The 19,958-nt window shown below is 38.7% G+C and overlaps 1 protein-coding gene across 1 annotated transcript in view; it reads right to left on the minus strand.

Annotated features, from left to right (window-relative positions):
• LOC126188442 (centromere-associated protein E-like) overlaps positions 1 to 19,958 on the minus strand; it is a 618,456-nt gene that overhangs the window by 270,407 nt on the left and 328,091 nt on the right. Inside the window, exons 17-18 of the mRNA XM_049930047.1 lie at positions 16,721 to 16,822; positions 1,493 to 1,588 (exon numbers count right to left, since the gene is read on the minus strand). Coding sequence (XP_049786004.1) covers positions 1,493 to 1,588; positions 16,721 to 16,822 — 198 coding nt within the window. The remainder of the gene's footprint in view (positions 1 to 1,492; positions 1,589 to 16,720; positions 16,823 to 19,958) is intronic.

A 19,958-nucleotide genomic window follows, 5' to 3' on the forward strand; every position in this document is an offset into this window, starting at 1 on the left:
GGAAATATGAAAAATTAGTAAGTATTTCAGCATTTTTCACATGACAGACTCTGAAGAACTTTTTAATTATTCACAGTTAAAATTTTATCTAGTGTCCAAAAATATTTCACTTGACGAAACTATTTCCGATGTACAAGATAATATTCATGATTTTTCAAAATAGCAACACTCATAAATAAAATATAAATAAGTACATAAATATATTTTGAATTAAATAGTCTTAAATTACGTTTAGCTGGTAAAACGCACAAAAAATATATGTACATGAGTATAGACACTTAAAATTAAATGAATATATAACAAAAACTCATCAATAATGAGACACACTACATTTTCTTTTAACAGTTATAAAAATAGACAACTGACTGTAACTTACCCTATGTATGTGTTTGTATTTTATCAATAAGGATTCTTCAACAAAAATAGATAATTTTTTCTCTTCACTGAGAATAGTTGTTTACAAGAGTGGCCATTGTGTTTTATAAACTCCATTAACTCCAGATACATGATACATTCATAATATTATGTAATACCCTATACAGAGGAACTACAACAAAATACAGTACTCTAACCATGCCTTCAAATTCTGCTCTGCGACTGGTAAAAGGCTTATGCATTAACTAGGAAGTGCCTTCCCTACAGTATCACAGTTTTGAAAACTTTCACAAAGAACCTCGAATACCACAAATTATATCACGAAATGTACCTACAAATATTTTCCTACACAAAAGCTAACTCTCTGCAAATTTCTCCAATCTTACTATCTTACAGCACCACAGAATAAGCAGTATGTCAATCATTAAAATTCTTGTAGTTCTTTATCAGGTACATCCTTAAATTAAGTCTAATTACTCACATACAATAACTGCAAGGTTTAATAGTTTTAAAGAGCTCAATAAATTACTATAATGGTTGGATGCAAGAAAGAAAATTCTTACAAAGTGTTAAAATTGAAGAAATAATTCTGAACATGCTGTTACCCTGGGTAAATCATAAATTGACACATTTCTATTAAAGCTACAGTACACAAGCAAGTTGAAGTAGTAACAGTTTCAAATGAAATTACAGAAGAAATCTCACAATTCTAAGCATTTAACGAATTGGATATCTGAAAGTGCAAAGACTAATTCATTAAGTTATTAGACAGAGCAAGATCCATTAAGGAACTACAGTGTGAATCAATTGCTATGTAGCTTCAATAAAACTAATATTAGTAAAGTAGCATAAAATTAGAACATACGTAAGCGTTTTCACTGAACGGAGACTTACATGATTCCATTGTTATAAAATTATATCGTTTGTATTATACCTACTACAGCAGTTGCTGCTGTGACTAAAAACATTTGTACAATTCCACATATCTCTCTATGTGAAAGATTTTCACCAGAATGCTAATGAAGAAATATCAAACATCATGCACAACCATCTTAGTTGTATGGTTACTTCTAGAAGTTTGCAACCATCCCCAAGTTCTTCCAGTGTTTACACTCACTTCCACTGTTCCTTTTCCTTGGAGCTCTTCCAGCTGATTTTTTGTAGACAGTAAGGCCTCCTGAAGATTTTTGATGGTCACTTGCTGTTCTTCATTCTGTTGAGTTAAAGGTATACCATTACTATATTATTGAAATAAAACAGTGACTTGCATAAATCAACCAGTGGAGAAAAAAGGAGAGGAGCTGGGAAAGATGGGCAGATGCAGTGCCAGAGGGCTGCAAATAAATAGGGTGTTAGATGAGAATGGGGGGGGGGGGGAGTTTATAGGGCAGAGGGGGTAGAAACTGTTGGGTGGAGGGTGTGGGGACAATATGTTACTGTAGGTTGAGACCGGAATAATTACAGGAGTGGAGAATGTGTTGTAAGGATAACTCCCATTTACGCTGTTCAGAAAAGCTGGTGGTGGAGGGAAGGATCCAAATGGCTCGTGTAGTGGAGCAGCCACTGAAATCAAGTGTGTTACGTTCAGCTACATGTTGTGCCACAGGTTGGTCTACTTTGCTCTTGGCCAAAGTCTGGCAGTGGCCATTCATCCTGGTGGACAGCTGAAAGCTGTTAATATAAGAAGCTGTGCACCGATTACAGCAGAGCTGGTAAATGACATGGCTGCTTTCATAGGTGACCCAGCCTCTGATAGGGTTCTCTGACAGGACTGGAATAGGAAGTGATGGTGGATGGATTGGGCAGGTTTTGCAACTGGATCTTCCACAGGGATATGATCCCTGTGGCAATGGGTTGGGATTGGGAATGGCATATGGATGGACTAAGATGTTGCGGAGGTTGGGTGGGTAACGGATCACCACTTTAAGAGGGGTGGGAAGTATCTAGGGTAGGATGTCCCTCATTTCAGGGCACGATGATATGTAATCAAAACCCTGGCCACGGATAGGGTTCAGTTGCTCCAGTCTGGGATGGTACTGAGTGGTGAAGAGGACACTCCTCTGTGGTAAGTTCTTGAGGATCGGGGGAGGATTGGGGGTGTGAGGAAAATGGCACAGGAGTTCTGTTTGCAGAGTAAGTCTGAGGGATAGTGCCTGTTTTTGAACATTTTGTGTGTCTCTTTTATTGACAAAGGCTGTGGCCGAGAGCTATATGTGAGTGTCTTTTTAATTGTGCCTGTCTGTAACTTAACATGTCTTTTTATAGTAAGTAGAAATCTGTCTTTTCCTACATTAGTGACTTGCTTAAGCAACATAAGATTTAAATATGCCTCATACACTACATATCCCATTAGGAAACAGAACTTTTGAGAATACAGTATATATATCATATCAAAAACCTGCATACAGATGAGTACACTGTATCAACAACTGATACACTGACTACAAAAAAAGTGAAGAGCCTCGAAGGGGGGAAGAAACAAAATGAAACTTCATGGCTGAGAAGGTATGTGATGTTATTTCAGTGATTACAAAACTGTATGAAATTTACACAGAACTTTGCAGTATGAGGCCATTTATCAGTATGCTGCTGCACACCCTCTGGCCTGGATGTGTGCACTAATTTGGTTGGGAAAGCTGTCATAAGGCAATTGAATCCTATCCTAAGGCAATATGACCTACAATGGTTGTAACTGTTTCTTTATATCCTAGGTACCGGCATTGGCAAACAGTTGATGTCCGAGCTCGTTACACACATTTTATAGCGGAGACAGATCTGGGAACCAGGCTAGCCATGGAAATACCTCAACATGACACATACAGTTCACAGAGACACATGCCTTTGTTGATGAGCTGTGTCCTGTTGAAAAATGGCACTATGATACTGTCGCATGACGGATAACACATGGGGACGCAGCACTAGTGAACCCGACAATGCTGTATATATGTCCTAATCTTCTTCTTCCCCTCTCTCTGTCCATCCACAGAGGGGGGACTCTCTTTGTCCCCTTCCTCTTCCTCCCCTCTTTGTCCATCTCCTCTTCCATCCCCCTCTCACTGTCCATCTCCCCCCCCCCCCAAGTTTCCCAGTCTTTTTCCACCTCCTCAACCCTCTCTCTAGCCATCTCCTCCCTACCCTTCTCTCTGTCCATTTTCTCCTCCTCCCTCTCTCTGTCCACCTCCTCTTCCTCTCCCTGACATTGAGCCTTGATTATTGTTACTGTAAATGAAACTTCAACTGCAAAATGAAGCCACTTAAAACTGTAAAATTGAAGGGGAACTCTTACAAACATATTAACAATAAACATAGGCAGGGCTTTGTGTTACCATTAAATAACAAATATAATTCGCTTCAGAACACAGATGACATAGAAACTGTATCAGCATACTCATCTGATAAGGTGGTGCAGGACACTCAAAACTTAGCGAACAGCCAAGTAAGGTATAAGAAAAAAAGTAAAATCAAGATTTATTCAGTTACGCCAGAGGATTAGCAGCTATGTTAACGAAAAGCGGACCTCGTGTGATTAACGAGTTTGAAATAGAAAGTACCATTAAATCAGGAGCTGGTTTACGAGATGTTTCAACATTAATCAAGAAAGAAAGTACAGCCCTTGCAGACAGAGACTTTGTAGTGGTAATGGCCGGAGCAAACGACATCAGCGGAAACGAAAGGAAGATAGCTACTTTGACACTCGGAGTGTTAACCCACACCAACGTGATTGTTGTTAATGTGCTTCATCGACGTGATTTGCCCCAGTGTGTCGTGTGTGAATAAGGAAGTGGAGCAGACCAACAAGGAGTATAAAGCTGTCTGTAAGCCCTTTAAGAATGTTTCCTTAATTAACACCAGTAGTTGTAGCAGAGAATGGCATACCAAGCATGGTCATCATTTCAATAATCTAGGTAAACGTGTTTTAAGTGATACAATTCTCGGAATAGTACTGGATAAGCTAGAGAAGGAAAAAAGACCAGTGTTGTGTTTGGATTATGTTTCAACTGAGATGACAAAAAGCTTGTATTCATAGACCAGGCTGGGTGTTCTAGTAACATAAGGACACAACCTTGTCAACTTTCATGTGGTAACATTAAGTCATGTCAACTAAGAAAATATGCAAAAAAATAAATGCCTAAAGTAGAGTTTAAAATATGCTACCTCAATATTCAGGGTATGGCAGATAAAAACTTAATAGTCAACGAATTTTCAAATGAAAAAGTGGTAGATATTCTATGTTTAAGTGAACATTGATGTAAAGAGGATGAGCTTGGGTACAAAGTGTTGGGTGATTACACACTACTTAGTTGCTATTGCAGAAAACAGCACTTACGTGGTGGGGTAGCAATATATGCAAAAACACCCCTTGCACCAAACTATGGCAGGATGGATCTCAATACCCTTTGTGATGAAATGCATTTTGAAATATCAGGTCTAGTAATTGAGAATCTTAAGCTAATGATAGTAGTAGTGTACAGGCCATCTAGTGGTGACCCCCATATCTTTCTGGAGAAACTTGAGGAACTCTTAATGTACATATGTATACCGAAATGGAAAAAATACAATATTGTCATTGGACGGAATATCAATTCAAGTTTTGATGTCCTGAAGGACAGAAAAACTATGACAGAGATCAAAAACATGCTTCGACAATTTAACCTGTACTATGTTAACTGCAAACCTACCAGAGGCTCATCCTGTCTAGACAATATATTTACAAATATTAAGAGAACCTGTATGTCCACTGATGTAATTAGTTTCCCTTACTCAGACCATGATGCAGTATACCTTAGTCTTAATAATGTAACTTCAGACTGCGCCAAACCAGAATCTAAAATTGTGATTACTAGACCAGTGAACAGAGAGAGGATAGACAGGTTTAGACATGACCTCACTTATTTCAGTTTGGACACACATTATATTAGGCTTCAACACTGTTCAGCTGATATTGTTTCACCAAGGTTTTCACCATATTTTTAAATATATTTGAAAATGACATCCCCTGGAAAAAAAGTACAGTGAATATTAGTAGTAATTACAAGAAAAGGAAAATGGAGGAATGGTATACTCCACATTTAGGGCAACTGAAGAATACTGTTACGCTGTATTCTACTCTGTACAAAACAAGTAAATCAGTACCGTATTTACTCGAATCTAAGCTCCACTTGAATCTAAGCCGCACTCGAATCTAAGCCGCACGTGAAATTTGAGACTCGAAATTCAAGGGGAGAGAAAAGTTTTAGGCCGCACCTCCAAATCGAAACAAAGTTGATCCATTGTAATATGAGACACAATTTAGGTCGAATGAATGACGATACAGCTACAGTAGTTTGGTTTGAGTCGTTAAGCTTAGCAGTTAAGCTTTACCAGGTAGCCATTGCTATGCGTCAGGCACTCCGTCCGTATTTATACGGATACCCTTCCTTTTTCACGTGCTTCGTCTGGTTTGAATCGATTGCTTATTTTGCTTTGATCTGATAAGTGCCGTTTTCAATGTTATAGGTGTTTACGTCAGTCACTCTAAGCTGAAAATGCATTACTATACTGTGTCATGCATTGTTTGTCGCATTCTGATAGTGCGTGTTTACGGCCTGTCGCTGCTCGCGGCATGGCTTGCTTTTCTGCACGCTACCACCGCCTACAATTAAAAAAAGAGAGGAATCGTCACATTAGCAAAACAATAGCAAGAGACTGCTATTTGTTGTTACTTACACTGCTGCTTTCTCTGATAATGATCAACAAGAAGCAAATAATAGACTGCGTATGATATGTTCTGAACAAAAGTTTGGCGAAAATTTTTCTTCGTTTGAAAATCTTTGAGGCCGCTTCTTTAGTACATCAAATTCTGCACAGAAATTAGTCATCTTAGATTTAAAAATCTAGTCAGTTGCCGTGCTTCATTTCTGACTGTATCACTATTAGGCATAAGAGTAATACGAATATAAACATGACACGATACATATATTCTTCCACGTTTGCTGTTGTCTCACTCTAGTTTCGTAGTTTATTAGGCAGACAGGATTTAAATGAGATAGAAGCAAACACGAAAGAATACATGGCAAAATGTTTATATTCGTATTATTCTTATGGTGAAGAGAATACTGCATGTGATCACATTTCATCAGGTTCCTATTAGCAACCGTCTCTTCTCACAGGTAGGAAAAAATTCAGAACGTAGAGTTGGCCATATTGACAAAAATCCCAGTCTTGCCAGTCGGATTTTCGTAGTACATTGAAATTCTGCTACATTCGAAGATGAGCAATACGGAATTTGTATTTACTTTGTTGGATAATGTATGAAAATGCAGTGGTCGAAACTTGGGCGGAGAAAAAAAGCTCGTCTTCCAATTTTTTTTAATTTTATTTACTGACGCAGAGGTTTTGGCGCCAGCATTTATCTTTGTGCCTACAAAGGATGCCTGTGTAGCGCTACATATATTTGACGGCAGAAGTTAGTTGTGGCGGCACCTACCAACGTTTTTCAGAACTTCCGCTTGCTTTGCACTCGATTCTAAGCCGCAGGCAGTTTTTTGGAATACAAAAACCGTAAAAAAAGTGCGGCTTAGATTCGATTAAATACGGTACTGTATAAAGAACTGTATGCTAAATCTAAATATAAGTATAGGAAGGCAATAAATGAAGCAAAGAAACTGCATAACATAGTAAACATTGAAAAATCTAACAATAAATGCAAAAAGGCCTGGAGTGTAATAAACTCCACTGCACACACTAAACACAAAGAGGAAATCGCCACTGCCCCAGAAGAATTTAATAAACATTGCACTCAGTCCATTGAAGAAATCAGTAGCTCAATAAACAAACCTCCTGAAAATGCACTTAGTATTATGGACAGCTGCTTTGAAAAGCTACCCCCAAGCACCTTCACTTTCACAGAAGTGAGCCCAAATAATATCCTAAAAATAGTGAAAAATTTCAAACGTTCAGTTAGTGTTGATTACTATGATATGTCGTGTAATTTGTTGAAAGATGTTATTGATCATGTGATTTATCCCTTAACTTTTTGTATTAACAAATGCCTAGTTGAAAGTAAGTTCCCCCACATACTAAAAATTTCTAGAGTTGTGCCCATATATAAAGAAGGGGAAAAGAACTGTCCCGCTAGTTACAGACCTGTATCCATAACGCCAGGTTTTTCAAAAATTTTAGAAACAATTATGTATGAGCAAGTTAGTGTCTACTTGGTTAAAGTAAATATAATTAGTGATAAACAGTTTGGATTTAGGAAAGGTAAATCCACAATGGATGCAATGGACTCCCTTGTAAAATTAGCACTAGATGTATTCGAGGCTAGGGACTATGCCCATGCTACATTTTGTGACCTGAGCAGAGCCTTTGACTGTTGTAGAGCATAACACTGTGCTGAATAAGCTAGTTTACTATGGTTTTGATGGCAACAGTATAAATATGTTCAGGTCTTTTCTAGAGAACCGTCAACAAGTTGTGTGCATTGGTAGGGAGAAATCAAATTTGGTATATGTTAGGTACGGAATGCCTCCAGGGGCGCTGCTTGGACCTTTATTGTTTGGACTAATGATTAATGACCTGCCTTTGTTCATAAATTCTCACACAATATTGTATGCTCATGACACAACTTTTATAAATAAAAACTCTGATCTAGGTACACTGGAAACACTGACCGAAAATACCCTTGCTCAGTCCTCATTATGGTTCAAAGCTAATGGCTTCTTACTAAATGAAAACAAAACCCAGACACTTTACTTTAGCCTCAAAGAGATTCCTAACTACCAAGAACTACCAACTGTCAAATTTTTAGGTGTTACTATTGACAATAAATTGAAATGGGACCCACACATTAAAAATATATAGGATAGGCTTTCAAGAGTTATTTATCTAATTAGAAATTTAAAAAGACATGTTCCTAATGACTATGTGAGATCAGCATATTTTGCCTTCTTCCAAAGCATCATCTCTTACGGAATCTTACTGTGGGGTAGTAGCTGCCATGCAAATGACATTTTACTTTTACAGAAGAAAGTAATAAGAATAATAATAATGGATTCTGATAAAACAGAACATTGTAAACCTCTGTTTATTAAATTGCAGTGTCTTACAGTAGCAAACTTACTCATCTACAATGTTTTATTGTACATTAGAAACAATGTCTCTAATTTTGGGTTGAGAAGTGATATTCATAGCCATAATACTAGAAACAGAACATCTGTAGATGTGCCATATCATAAATTATCAAAATCACAGAACTCATACCTAGTTCTTGGACTAGGGATGTTTAATAGACTAATTGCTGACTTTAAAGAACTGCCTGAAAATATTTTTAAAGCTAAATTATACAAGCTACTAGTGAACAATTTGTTTTACACCACTGATGAATTTTTTGAAGACAAAAATACTGTATTCTAATGTGTTCCTATTTTATGTAAACCAATTTACATCAATATGGTAGTTTATGTAGAAATATATGCCCTTGACTTTGTCTATTGCTGTAATCAGCCGAATGACAATAAAATTTTATTATTATTATTATTATTATTATTATCATCATTATTATTATTATTACTTAAAATGAATGGGTAAATCGGTTGGGATCATTAATATAAGGGGTACAGGAAAGACCTCTCCAGATGCTGGATCTGTGAAGTCAGTAGCTTCAATGATATTGTTTCTCATAATTTCAATGTGTGAATGGGTAGGACTGGAAAGTTTTGGATGGTTCAAATTCCGCAGTGGTATTCTAATCGTAAGTCTATAAGCCATAAATATGACAGCCCTCTTTGAAGGTCTCTTTGGGTTTTCTGCCAGATTCTGAAATCAACATGATTCAATATTTCAGCGATCCACCTGTCCACTATCTTCAGGAGAATGTAGCAACAGTGGTCTCCTGAAGATGGTGGACAGTTGGATCACCGAAATATTGAATCTTATTGATTTCAGGATCCAGCAGCAAACTCGAAGAGACCTTCAGGACATATTATGCACGAAAAGCCTAGGAAGTTACATTTCTTTTTCATCTTAAAGCTGACTGCAACAAAGAAAGCAAAACAGCACACTGTTGTGTATATGTTTTTGTTTAAAATTATATATAATGAAAAAGAATGTATGTGGAAGAAACAATTTATCTGATGGTTCCAATGCCCTGATATCTAAGTTTAAACGGACAGCGAGAAAGAAAATGAAACTGCATGATTTTACAGCATAGCATTTTCTTTCTCACAGTTGGTCTTGGCAGAACATCTACATTGTTGCTTCAAAAAATATACGTCTGTCTGAATGTTAATAGATACATTAACTTGCAGACAGGCACAATTAAAAGACACTTACAAACAGCTTTCAGTCACAGTCTCCATCAGCAAAAGAGAAACACACACCATTCATACACAAAATCAAGCACACCTCATGCACATGACCACCAATTCAAACATCTCAGTCAGAATGCAGCTATCATATGAAATGCAAGCAGCAATCTGGTGGGGATGGGGAAGAGGAAGGAATAGCACAGGTGGGGGGACAGAGGAACACAGTCTGGTGGAATGTGCAGGAACTAAAGGGTTTACAGGTGCAGTGTCATGAGGTTTTGATGCAGGGATGAGAGGAACAAAGGAGCAAAAGGGAGAGGCGTAGGAAAGGTGGGTGGGTGCATTGGCACAGGGTGGCAAACAAAGAGGTTGGGAGATGAGAATGGGGAGATGATAACAGATGGGGTAGAAACTACTGGGTGGAGCACATGGGGACAGTATGTTACTGTAGGTTGAGGCTGGGATAATTACAGGAGCAGAGAATGTGTTGTAAGGATAAATCCCTTCCGCACAGTTCAGAAAAGCTGGTGGTGGAGGGAAGGATCCAGATGGCTCAGACAGTGAAGCACCCATTGAAATCAAGCATGTTATGTTCAGCTGCATGTTGCATTACAGGGTGGCTTACTCTGCTCTTGACCACAGTTTAGTAATGGCCGTTCATCCTAGTGACCAGCTGGCTGGCAGTCATACCAATACAAAAAAACGTGCAATGATTGCAGCAGAGCTAGTAAATCGCATGGCTGCTTTCACAGGTGGCCCAGCCACTGATGTGGTAGGATAAACCTGTGACAGTATTGGTACAAAAAGTGCTGGGTGGATGGATGGGCAGGCCTTGCACCTGGGTCTTCCACAGGGGTATCATCCTTTTGACTGTGATTCATAACAACAGTGGTGGAATCTTTGTCTGCAGGTAGGACGATTAGGTCAGAATTTATTTTGAGGTTGTGTATGGCTCTTCTTTCTTCTGCCAAATGCTTAGCATTCTGAGAAAGGGACCTGGGGAAAGAAGGTGAGGCTAAGTTGGAGGTAAGGAATTCCTGAAAGGCAACCCACAGGTTGTTAGATGGGAGGGGGGAAGGATCATGGTTGGATGGTGGTATGAACTGGAAGAGGCAGTGTTTAATGCTGGAATTACAGTGGTTTTGTTTGGAGAGATTGGTGACTAAGAAATGCCTCCACTACAGTGATCGGCAGAAGGCGAGTAGGTCTTTGACAAATCTAGCAAGGTTAAACTTTGGCATAGGGCTGAAGGTGAGGCCTTTGGATGAAACTGAAACATAAGTGGATCTGAAGGTTTTGGTGTTACAGGAATGTTTTGGCTCTGGGTTTGGCAGAGAGTTGGTAGGGAGTTTTGGGGTATGTGGCAAGTTGAAAATGTCAGTTATGTAGGGTTTAGGTGCTATGGGGGGGGGGGGGGGGGGGGTTGACGAGGAGGAACACTGTGGGTAGGATAGGGATTGGATAGTGGTGTCCTGAGGTAGCAGTAGGATGTCAGCAGGTTGGATAACTTAAGGAGGTTGTGTCTGAAATGCTCCTCCAGATGCTGGAGGACAAGGGATTCAATCACAGAGATGTGATGTATGGAGTAGGGATTGCACATAGTAGTATCCTGTGAAGGGAGCAGATGTGATTCTGGAATGCCTGTGCCATGGAGATGTGTTTTTACAGTACCAGGTTTGTGAGGGCCAAGGATTAGTGGAATCTGAAAAGGTGCAGGTCACTGTGAAAGGAGGGATGGCATCCAGAGAAAGGTAACTTTATGGTTAGTCCATTTGGGAGTTGGGGGGGATTCCATGCTTTGGGCAGCACTGAGAAATAGGATGTGGGAGCAGGTTTTAGCCAGGGAAAGGGGTACTCTTCTGAACTGGTATAGAAAGATGGAGCTGGGGTCCATTGTGGCAGGAATGGTGTAAAGAAAATGGGAATTATGCAGAATTGGGCAAAATAGATGTTGACGGATGTGAGAGTAGTTAGAAAAGCAAAAAGACATGTAAGAAAAGCGTAAAAAAATGCAAAGGCACAAAAAACACGCACCGAAATGCAAAAATATACAGAGATACGTAAAAATATGCACAAATGCTTCAAACTGTGTGAAACCATGAAAAATATACAAGAATTTGTTAAAAACATAGAGATACAGGGAAGAAAAGGAACAATGTGGTATGGGAGTGTGTATTGTGATAATTCAAGAGAGGGTGAGGGGGAATGGATTAGTTTGAGGATCCAAAGCTTGCGTGGCACCGATAAGTGTGGGAAATAAAACATTGCAGTACATCAGGATGAGGGGTGAAGTGGCATCAATAAAATAAAAAATATATATATAACTACCGGAGGAAAGATTCTGGGGCAACAGATGTTGCATCAACAATCTGTGCAGTCACAAAGTCTGTGTTGTGCACGGACGATCGTTGATACCATGTGGCTTGGAAGTAGACAAGGTTTGGAAGGCAGTGAATAAACACAGGAAAGCAGAGAAAGAATGGACACTGAGAAGAGTAATGGACACTGAGAAGAGTAATGCTATAGAGGAAAGTAACATAGGAAAACATCACAGGGTTGTAGGATGGAAGAAAAGCCGTTTGGCAAAATCCAAGAATGGATACTCCAGGTAGGAATATCAAGCACATGGGAAAACATACATTGCTACTTACCATAAAGAAGATACATTAAGTTGTAGACAGGCACAATTAAGAGACACTTATAAATAAAGCTTTCCGCCACAGCCTACATCAGCAAAAGAGAAGCACACACAATGTTTCACCTCTATATATTAAATACATATTTAATACATTACATATATTTAAAATATATGTTGTTGTGGTGGTGGTCTTCAGTCCTGAGACTGGTTTGATGCAGCTCCCCATGCTACTCTATCCTGTGCAAGCTTCTTCATCTCTGAGTAACTACTGCAACCTACATCCTTCTGAATCTGCTTAGTGTATTCATCTCTTGGTCTCCCGCTATGATTTTTACCCTCCACGCTGCCCTCCAATAGCAAATTGGTGATCCCAGAACATATCCTACCAACTGATCCATTTTTCTTCTCAAGTTGTGCCACAAACTCCTCCTCTCCCCAAGTCTATTCAATACCTCCTCATTAGTTATGTGAACTACCCATCTAATCTTAAGCATTCTTCTGTAGCACCACATTTCGAAAGCTTCTATTCTCTTCTTGTCCAAACTATTTATCATCCATGTTTCACTTCCATACATGGCTACACTCCACACAAATACTTTCAGAAATGACTTCCTGACACTTAAATCTATATTCGATGTTAACAAATTTCTCTTCTTCAGAAACACTTTCCTTGCCATTGCCAGTCTACATCTTATATCCTCTCTACTTCAGCCATCATCAGTTATTTTGCTCTCCAAATAGCAAAACTCTTTTACTACTTTAAGTGTCTCATTTCCTAATCTAATTCCCTCAGCATCACCTGAGTTAACTTGACTACATTCCATTACCCTCGTTTTGCTTTTGTTGACATTAATCTTATACCCTCCTTTCAAGACACTGTCCATTCATTTCAACTGCTCTTCCAAATCCTTTGCTGTCTCTGACAGAATTACAATGTCATTTTTTTTTCCATGGATTTTAATACCTACTCCGAACTTTTCTTTTGTTTCCTTTACTGCTTGCTCAATATAAAGATTGAATAGCATCGGGGAGAGGCTACAACCCTGTCTCTCTCCCTTCCCAACCACTGCTTCCCTTTCATGTCCCTCGACTCTTATAACTGTCATCTGCTTTCTGTACAAATTATAAAAAGGCTTTCACTCCCTGTATTTTATCCCTGCCACCTTCAGAATTTGAAAGTGGGTATTCCAGTCAACATTGTCAAAAGCTTTCTCTAAGAGTACAAATGCTACAAACGTAGGTTTGCCTTTCCTTAATCTTTCTTCTAAGATAAGTCGTAGGGTCAGTATTGCCTCACGTGTTCCAACATTTCTACGGAATCCAAACTGATCTTCCCTGAGGTCATCTTCTACCAGGTTTTCCATTTGTCTGTAAAGAATTCGCATTAGTATTTTGCAGCTGTGACTTATTAAACTGATAGTTCGGTAATTTTCACATCTGTCAACACCTCCTTTCTTTGGGATTGGAATTATTATATTCTTCTTGAAGTCTGACAGAATTTCGCCTGTCTCATACATCTTGCTCACCAGATGGTAGAATTTTGTCAGGACTGGCTCTCCCAAGGCTGTCAGTAGTTCTAATGGAATGTTGTCTACTCCTGGGGCCTTGTTTCGACTCAGGTCTTTCAGTGCTCTGTCAAACCCTTCACCAGTATCATATCTCCCATTTCATCTTCATCTACCTCCTATTCCATTTCCATAATATTGTCCTCAAGAACATTGCTCCTGTATAGCCCCTCTATATACTCCTTCCACCTTTCTGCTTTCCCTTCTTTGCTTAGAACTGGGTTTCCATCAAAGCTCTTGATATTCATGCAAGTGGTTGTCTTTTCTCCAAAGCTCTCTTTAATTTCCCTGTAGGTAGTATCTATCTTACCCCTCGTGAGATAAGACTCTACACCCTTACATTTGTCCTCTAGCCATCCCTGCTTAGCCATTTTGCACTTTCTGTCGATCTCATTTTTGAGACATTTGTATTCCTTTTTGCCTGCTTCATTTACTGCATTTTTGTACTTTCTCCTTTCATCAATTAAATTCAGTATCTCTTCTGTTACCCAAGGATTTCTACTAGCCCTCGTCTTTTTACCTACTTGATCCTCTGCTGCCTTCACTACTTCATCCCTCAGAGCTACCAATTCTTCTTCTACTGTATTTCTTTACCCCATTCCTGTCAATTGTTCCCTTATGCTCAACCTGAAACTCTGTACAACCTCTGGTTCTTTCAGTTTATCCAGGTCCCATCTCCTTAAATTCCCACCTTTTTGCAGTTTCTTCAGTTTTAATCTACAGTTCATAACCAACAGATTGTGGTCAGAGTCCACATCTGCCCCTGGAAATGTCTTACAATTTAAAATCTGGTTCCTAAATCTCTGTCTTACCATTATATAATCTACCTGAAACCTTCTAGTATCTCCAGGGTTCTTCCATGTATACAACTTTCTTTCATGATTCTTGAACCAAGTGTTAGCTATGATTAAGTTATGCTCTGTGCAAAATTCTACCAGGTGGCTTTCTCTTGCTTTTCTTAGCCCCAATCCATATTCACCTACTACGTTTCCTTCTCTTCCTTTTCCTACTGTTGAACTCCAGTCACCCATGACTATTAAATTTTCGTCTCTGAAACTCTGTACAACCTCTGGTTCTTTCAGTTTATCCAGGTCCCATCTCCTTAAATTCCCACCTGAATTATTTCTTTTATCTCATCATACATTTCATCAATATCTTCATCATCTGCAGAGCTACTTGGCATATAAACTTGTACTACTGTAGTAGGTATGGGCTTCGTGTCTATCTTGGCCACAATAATGTGTTCACTATGCTGTTTGTAGTAGCTTACCCGCACTCCTATGTTTTCATTCATTATTAATCCTACTACTGCATTACCCCTATTTGATTTTGTATTTATAACCCTGTAGTCACCTCACCAGAAGTCTTGTTCCTCCTGCCACCGAACTTCACTAATTCCCACTATATCTAACTTTAACCTATCCATTTCCCTTTTTAAATTTTCTAACCTACCTGCCCGATTAAGGGATCTGACATTCCACGCTCCGATCCGTAGAACGCCAGTTTTCTTTCTCCTGATAACGATGTTCTCTTGAGTAGTCCCCGCCCGGAGATCCGAATGGGGGACTGTTTTACCTCCGGAATATTTTACCCAAGAGGATGCCATCATCATTTAATCATACAGTAAAGCTGCATGCCCTCGGGAAAAATTACAGCTGTAGTTTCCCCTTGCTTTCAGCCGTTCGCAGTACCAGCACAGCAAGGCCGTTTTGGTTAGTGTTACAAGGTCAGGTCAGTCAATCATCCAGACTGTTGCCCCTGCAACTACTGAAAAGGCTGCTGCCCCTCTTCAAGAACCACACATTTATATTTAAAATATATATACAGCCAATATTTGTCAAAATGTTTATCGGAGCATAGTGTAAAAAACTGTTTTAAATTGATCAAGAACTTTTCGAGATTTTTGGCAACAACATTAAACAACAACTTGTCTCTATACAGTAGTACAGATTTATATACAGTATATATATTTTTTTAAAAAATATGTAGCCCATGTCTGTCTGAACATTTATTATAGTATTAGAGTATTACTGCTATGCTGATGGGTGTGTGTTGTTTGTAAGACTTTTAGGGTCAAAATCTTGAAATTATGTTCACATTCTAAGTGGCAGGATACAGTGGAGAATGTGTATACGAAATTAATCATGTTGGGGGAAATACAAAATACATGAAATCAAGGAGAAATATATGTATTTAAAGATTAAATGCACACTGGATTGGTATTTGGGAGGATGATGGTCCAACCCACATCCAGCCATCCCGATTTAAGATTTTCTGTGATTTCCCTAAATCACTTCAGACAATGGCTCCTTTGAAAGGGCACAGCCACCCATCCTTCCCTAATTCAAAGAGACTGATGACATCACCATTTGGTTCCCTCCACCAAATCAACCAACCACGATTAGACAGGAAAACTACTGTACGCACATTTAAAATATAGGTTAATCAGTAAAAAGGATATAACTATAAAATGCTGCTCACAGACGAGGCACTGAGCTGGGTACAGACATGTGGAAAAAATAATATGTGGACATGATTTCAGAGAAAGTCCTCCAAAGCTCCCTGCATCATGACCCCCCCCCCCCCCACACACACACACACACAAACACAAACACACAACTGTAGGCCAACTAGAGCAAAAAAGCTTAGCAAGTTATAATAATCCTTTCTAATGCTGCTGATCATCCCTCAGCTCTGCTTCTTGGCGAGCAGTCATTTACCTTATATGTATTAATTAACACATACACTTCATCATGTGACATCCTTAATATTACTTCTCACTGAATAAACCATCAGAAATAACCATACTACATATTCATAACATAGCATATGAATTTACACATTTATGAACTTACCCTCTTCTCAGCTTTTGCAAGAGCCTCTTTTTGTGCTTTCTCTTCTTCACTTTTATCTTTAAGTTCGTTAGACAAATCTTCTGCTGATTTCTTCATATTCTCCTAAGTAAATTAATGAACCCATTAATTTACATTTTTCAGTTACAATTATGTTAATAACAAATAGAGAAAAAATATTCATTATTTTCTTGGCACTACACAGTACTGGAAAGTAAGGCACACCAACAATAATGTAATATTTGAACACTATGATAAATTAAACCTGTAGACTATGGTCTTACCCTCTGAGAAAGACAAGCATCCCTAATTTCCCAGCACACACCCTTAAATCAACCAATACCTGTTTCCTACTTTCAAAAACTTTACAAAGGCTCCCCTGTGCACCTTGGAAAAAGGATGTGGTGGAGAATGCCATCAGCACTACCTATGGGTTGTTTCTAGAATGTGTCTTCACTTTACAGTGCAATTGCGGAGCACATATATGGACTTCAGCGGCCAACAATCATCAACAATTCTTCGTATTGGTACAATGGAGGAACTTTCTTGAATGAATTCTTCCCTCTTTACAACTGTGTACACATTTGCCGTGTCACACATCACTCAATTAGTCATTCTAGTAGAGTGCCAGGCACTTGTCACAAAATTATTTTGTCTTACAGAACAGCTGGAGTGGAGTGTCTTTCCTACACCTTTCATAAGTGGAGTATTTATGTTTCTAGACAGATATCTCAAATTAATTGGGGTTAAGGATGTTTACTGTGTCGATTACAAAACCAGAGATCCGGCACTCAATCCCCAGCTGGTACTGGAATATTTTTTGGTAACATCACTTCTTTCAAACCTGTCAATGACCTGTTAACGTGAAATATGTCACATTACACTAATTATTTATTGTTTTATTCAGAGTCCATGCCAAATTGTAAGTCCCCTATAACTAGAACAGTAAGTCAGTTCAAAGGTTGGAGAAGGGAAATGCATACCGCCTCCTTTGGGACCATGAGTAGTAAAGCATTGCTGTGTGCAAACCAATATTTGGGTTGCAGACAGCTTTATTTTACTTACTAGACTGTCAGTAAAGTTCTGGTCTTACAAGTAGCATCAGAAATTGAAAAATTCATACATAGGGTGGAGAGAATATGGAGCATAGAAAAATGCCTTTGTAACATAGTAATGTGTGTCAAACAAAAGATATTGGGAGGCAAGAACAAAATAAGGGTGATTAGAAGTTCCATGAAGCATTTTAAAAAACCATTGTAAATTAAATGCTAAACTTCTTTTTTTCTGTAAATTAGTCTGGAAATGTGCAAACAACTGTAGGTGCTGAAAATGGCAACAAATTTGGGAGGGAATGCATTTTGTCTGATAGAATTTACATGTTGCCAATCAGTAGTGAGCATGCAAAGAGCTTTCTGTGGCAAGTTTCACAAGACACCATCAGGTTACAACAGTGTAGTGAAGCAACACAAGACATTGGAGGAGGATAGCTGTTTGCTAACAGTATCACCTATTTTGTAGTGCCGCAACCATACCTCACACTACAACCTGAAACTGGTAGCAACTATTTTATCCTTCAGCATAAGGGCACACCTCCACATTTCCACAATTGTGTATCAGATTATGTGAATGAGACACTGCGAAGTCACTGTATAGGCCATGCTGCAATCACTGACCTGCCAAGTGTCCATCATATTACCCAACTCCATGCTCTGACATTTTTATTGTGGGGTTAAATCAAGGATAGCATTTATATTCCATCTCTAGTACATGTCATCAAAAACTCACAACACATTGCAGCAGTTTTTCTTATCTTCACATCTGATATGCTGGATCAGTTATGGGCAAAATTGAAATACTGATTAGATGTGTGCCATTTGATGAAGGGTGGGCACACAATGATTACTGTAAAAACTTTTGACAGCTTATCTTTTACATACTATATCATTTGTTACATCATTCTTGGCCACTTTTTTGAACAGTTTCGTAGGCCTTTAATTGCCTGTAGAGAGGTTTATGTACTTTACTGATCTTTTAAGTTAACAATATGAAGTTTAACACATAAAAGCTAATCACTGTTGGTTTGGACAGTGAAAAATCTATTTTAATGATTTTGTGTACAGTTATTTACAGATTACTCCAGGCTTCCAGTATTCAACTGGACTTTGAAACAAGAAGAATAAAAAGACTTATGAGGCACTCATTGAAATAGTCAAAGAGCTCAGTAAATTTGAACTGAGTTTTCACCATGTAAGTACATCATCAGTATTTGTGAAACATTGTTTGCTTTTTGTTGTTTAACTCGAAGGCAAGCAGAGATTCTTCTTCTTCTTCTTCTTCTTCTTTATCCTAAGGTCCACCCACTTCATTAGTATTTACAGCTTTGGATCTTGGACACCACATTTGCCACATTACGTCTTATTCTCTCCTCTTAGATAATCCTCACGTCTACTTGCCATTCATTTTGAGGCTTTAAACAGTTTTAGCAAAAATAGTTAATTCCACTCTCAGGATATGTCCAGAAAGTTCTGGTTAAGAATTATGAATTATTTAGGAATAAAGAAGATGGCTCACTGAAAGGCAGAAGTGCTGCATCATCAGTAGGTACACAAACAAAAGGTAAAGAGCTTGGCTAGCTTTTGGAATGCACTTCCTTTTCAAGCTTGAAGGAACACACACACACACACACACACACACACACACACACACACACACACACACACACACATGCCTGAGACAGAAGTGTGCATATGTGTGTGTGTGTGTGTGTGTGTGTGTGTGTGTGTGTGTGGATGTTTTTCCTACAACTTTGAAAAAGGAGGTGCATTCTGAAAGCTAGCCAAGCTCTGTAGGTTTTGCTTGTCTTCCTATCAACAATGCAGTGCTTCTGCCTTTTTGCTGAGTCATCTCCTTTACTCCTAAATAATTTGCAATCCACACTAAAAAAGTTGGCCTTCCTTCATTTTCGCTGTGATGAAATGTATGTCGCACCTCTGATGGACACTGTCACTGAAAATGTGAGCAAATAAGGTAAAATCCTGTCATCCAACTTAGCATATGCATTCCCATAACAGAGAAATGTCTGCCAATAGTCACTATTACTTCCCAGTACTCTATGCCACAGTGCTACAAGATAAACAACAGTATTTAATATCTTGGCCTTCAGGCCTAGCAGCATTTGTTTGTTACAGGCCCCATCATTGCATTCAGCCTACTTATGATTTCAATCCTTTCACTACCATTC

The sequence above is a fragment of the Schistocerca cancellata genome, chromosome 5 (genome assembly GCF_023864275.1).
Source record: "Schistocerca cancellata isolate TAMUIC-IGC-003103 chromosome 5, iqSchCanc2.1, whole genome shotgun sequence".
Lineage (NCBI taxonomy): Eukaryota > Metazoa > Arthropoda > Insecta > Orthoptera > Acrididae > Schistocerca > Schistocerca cancellata.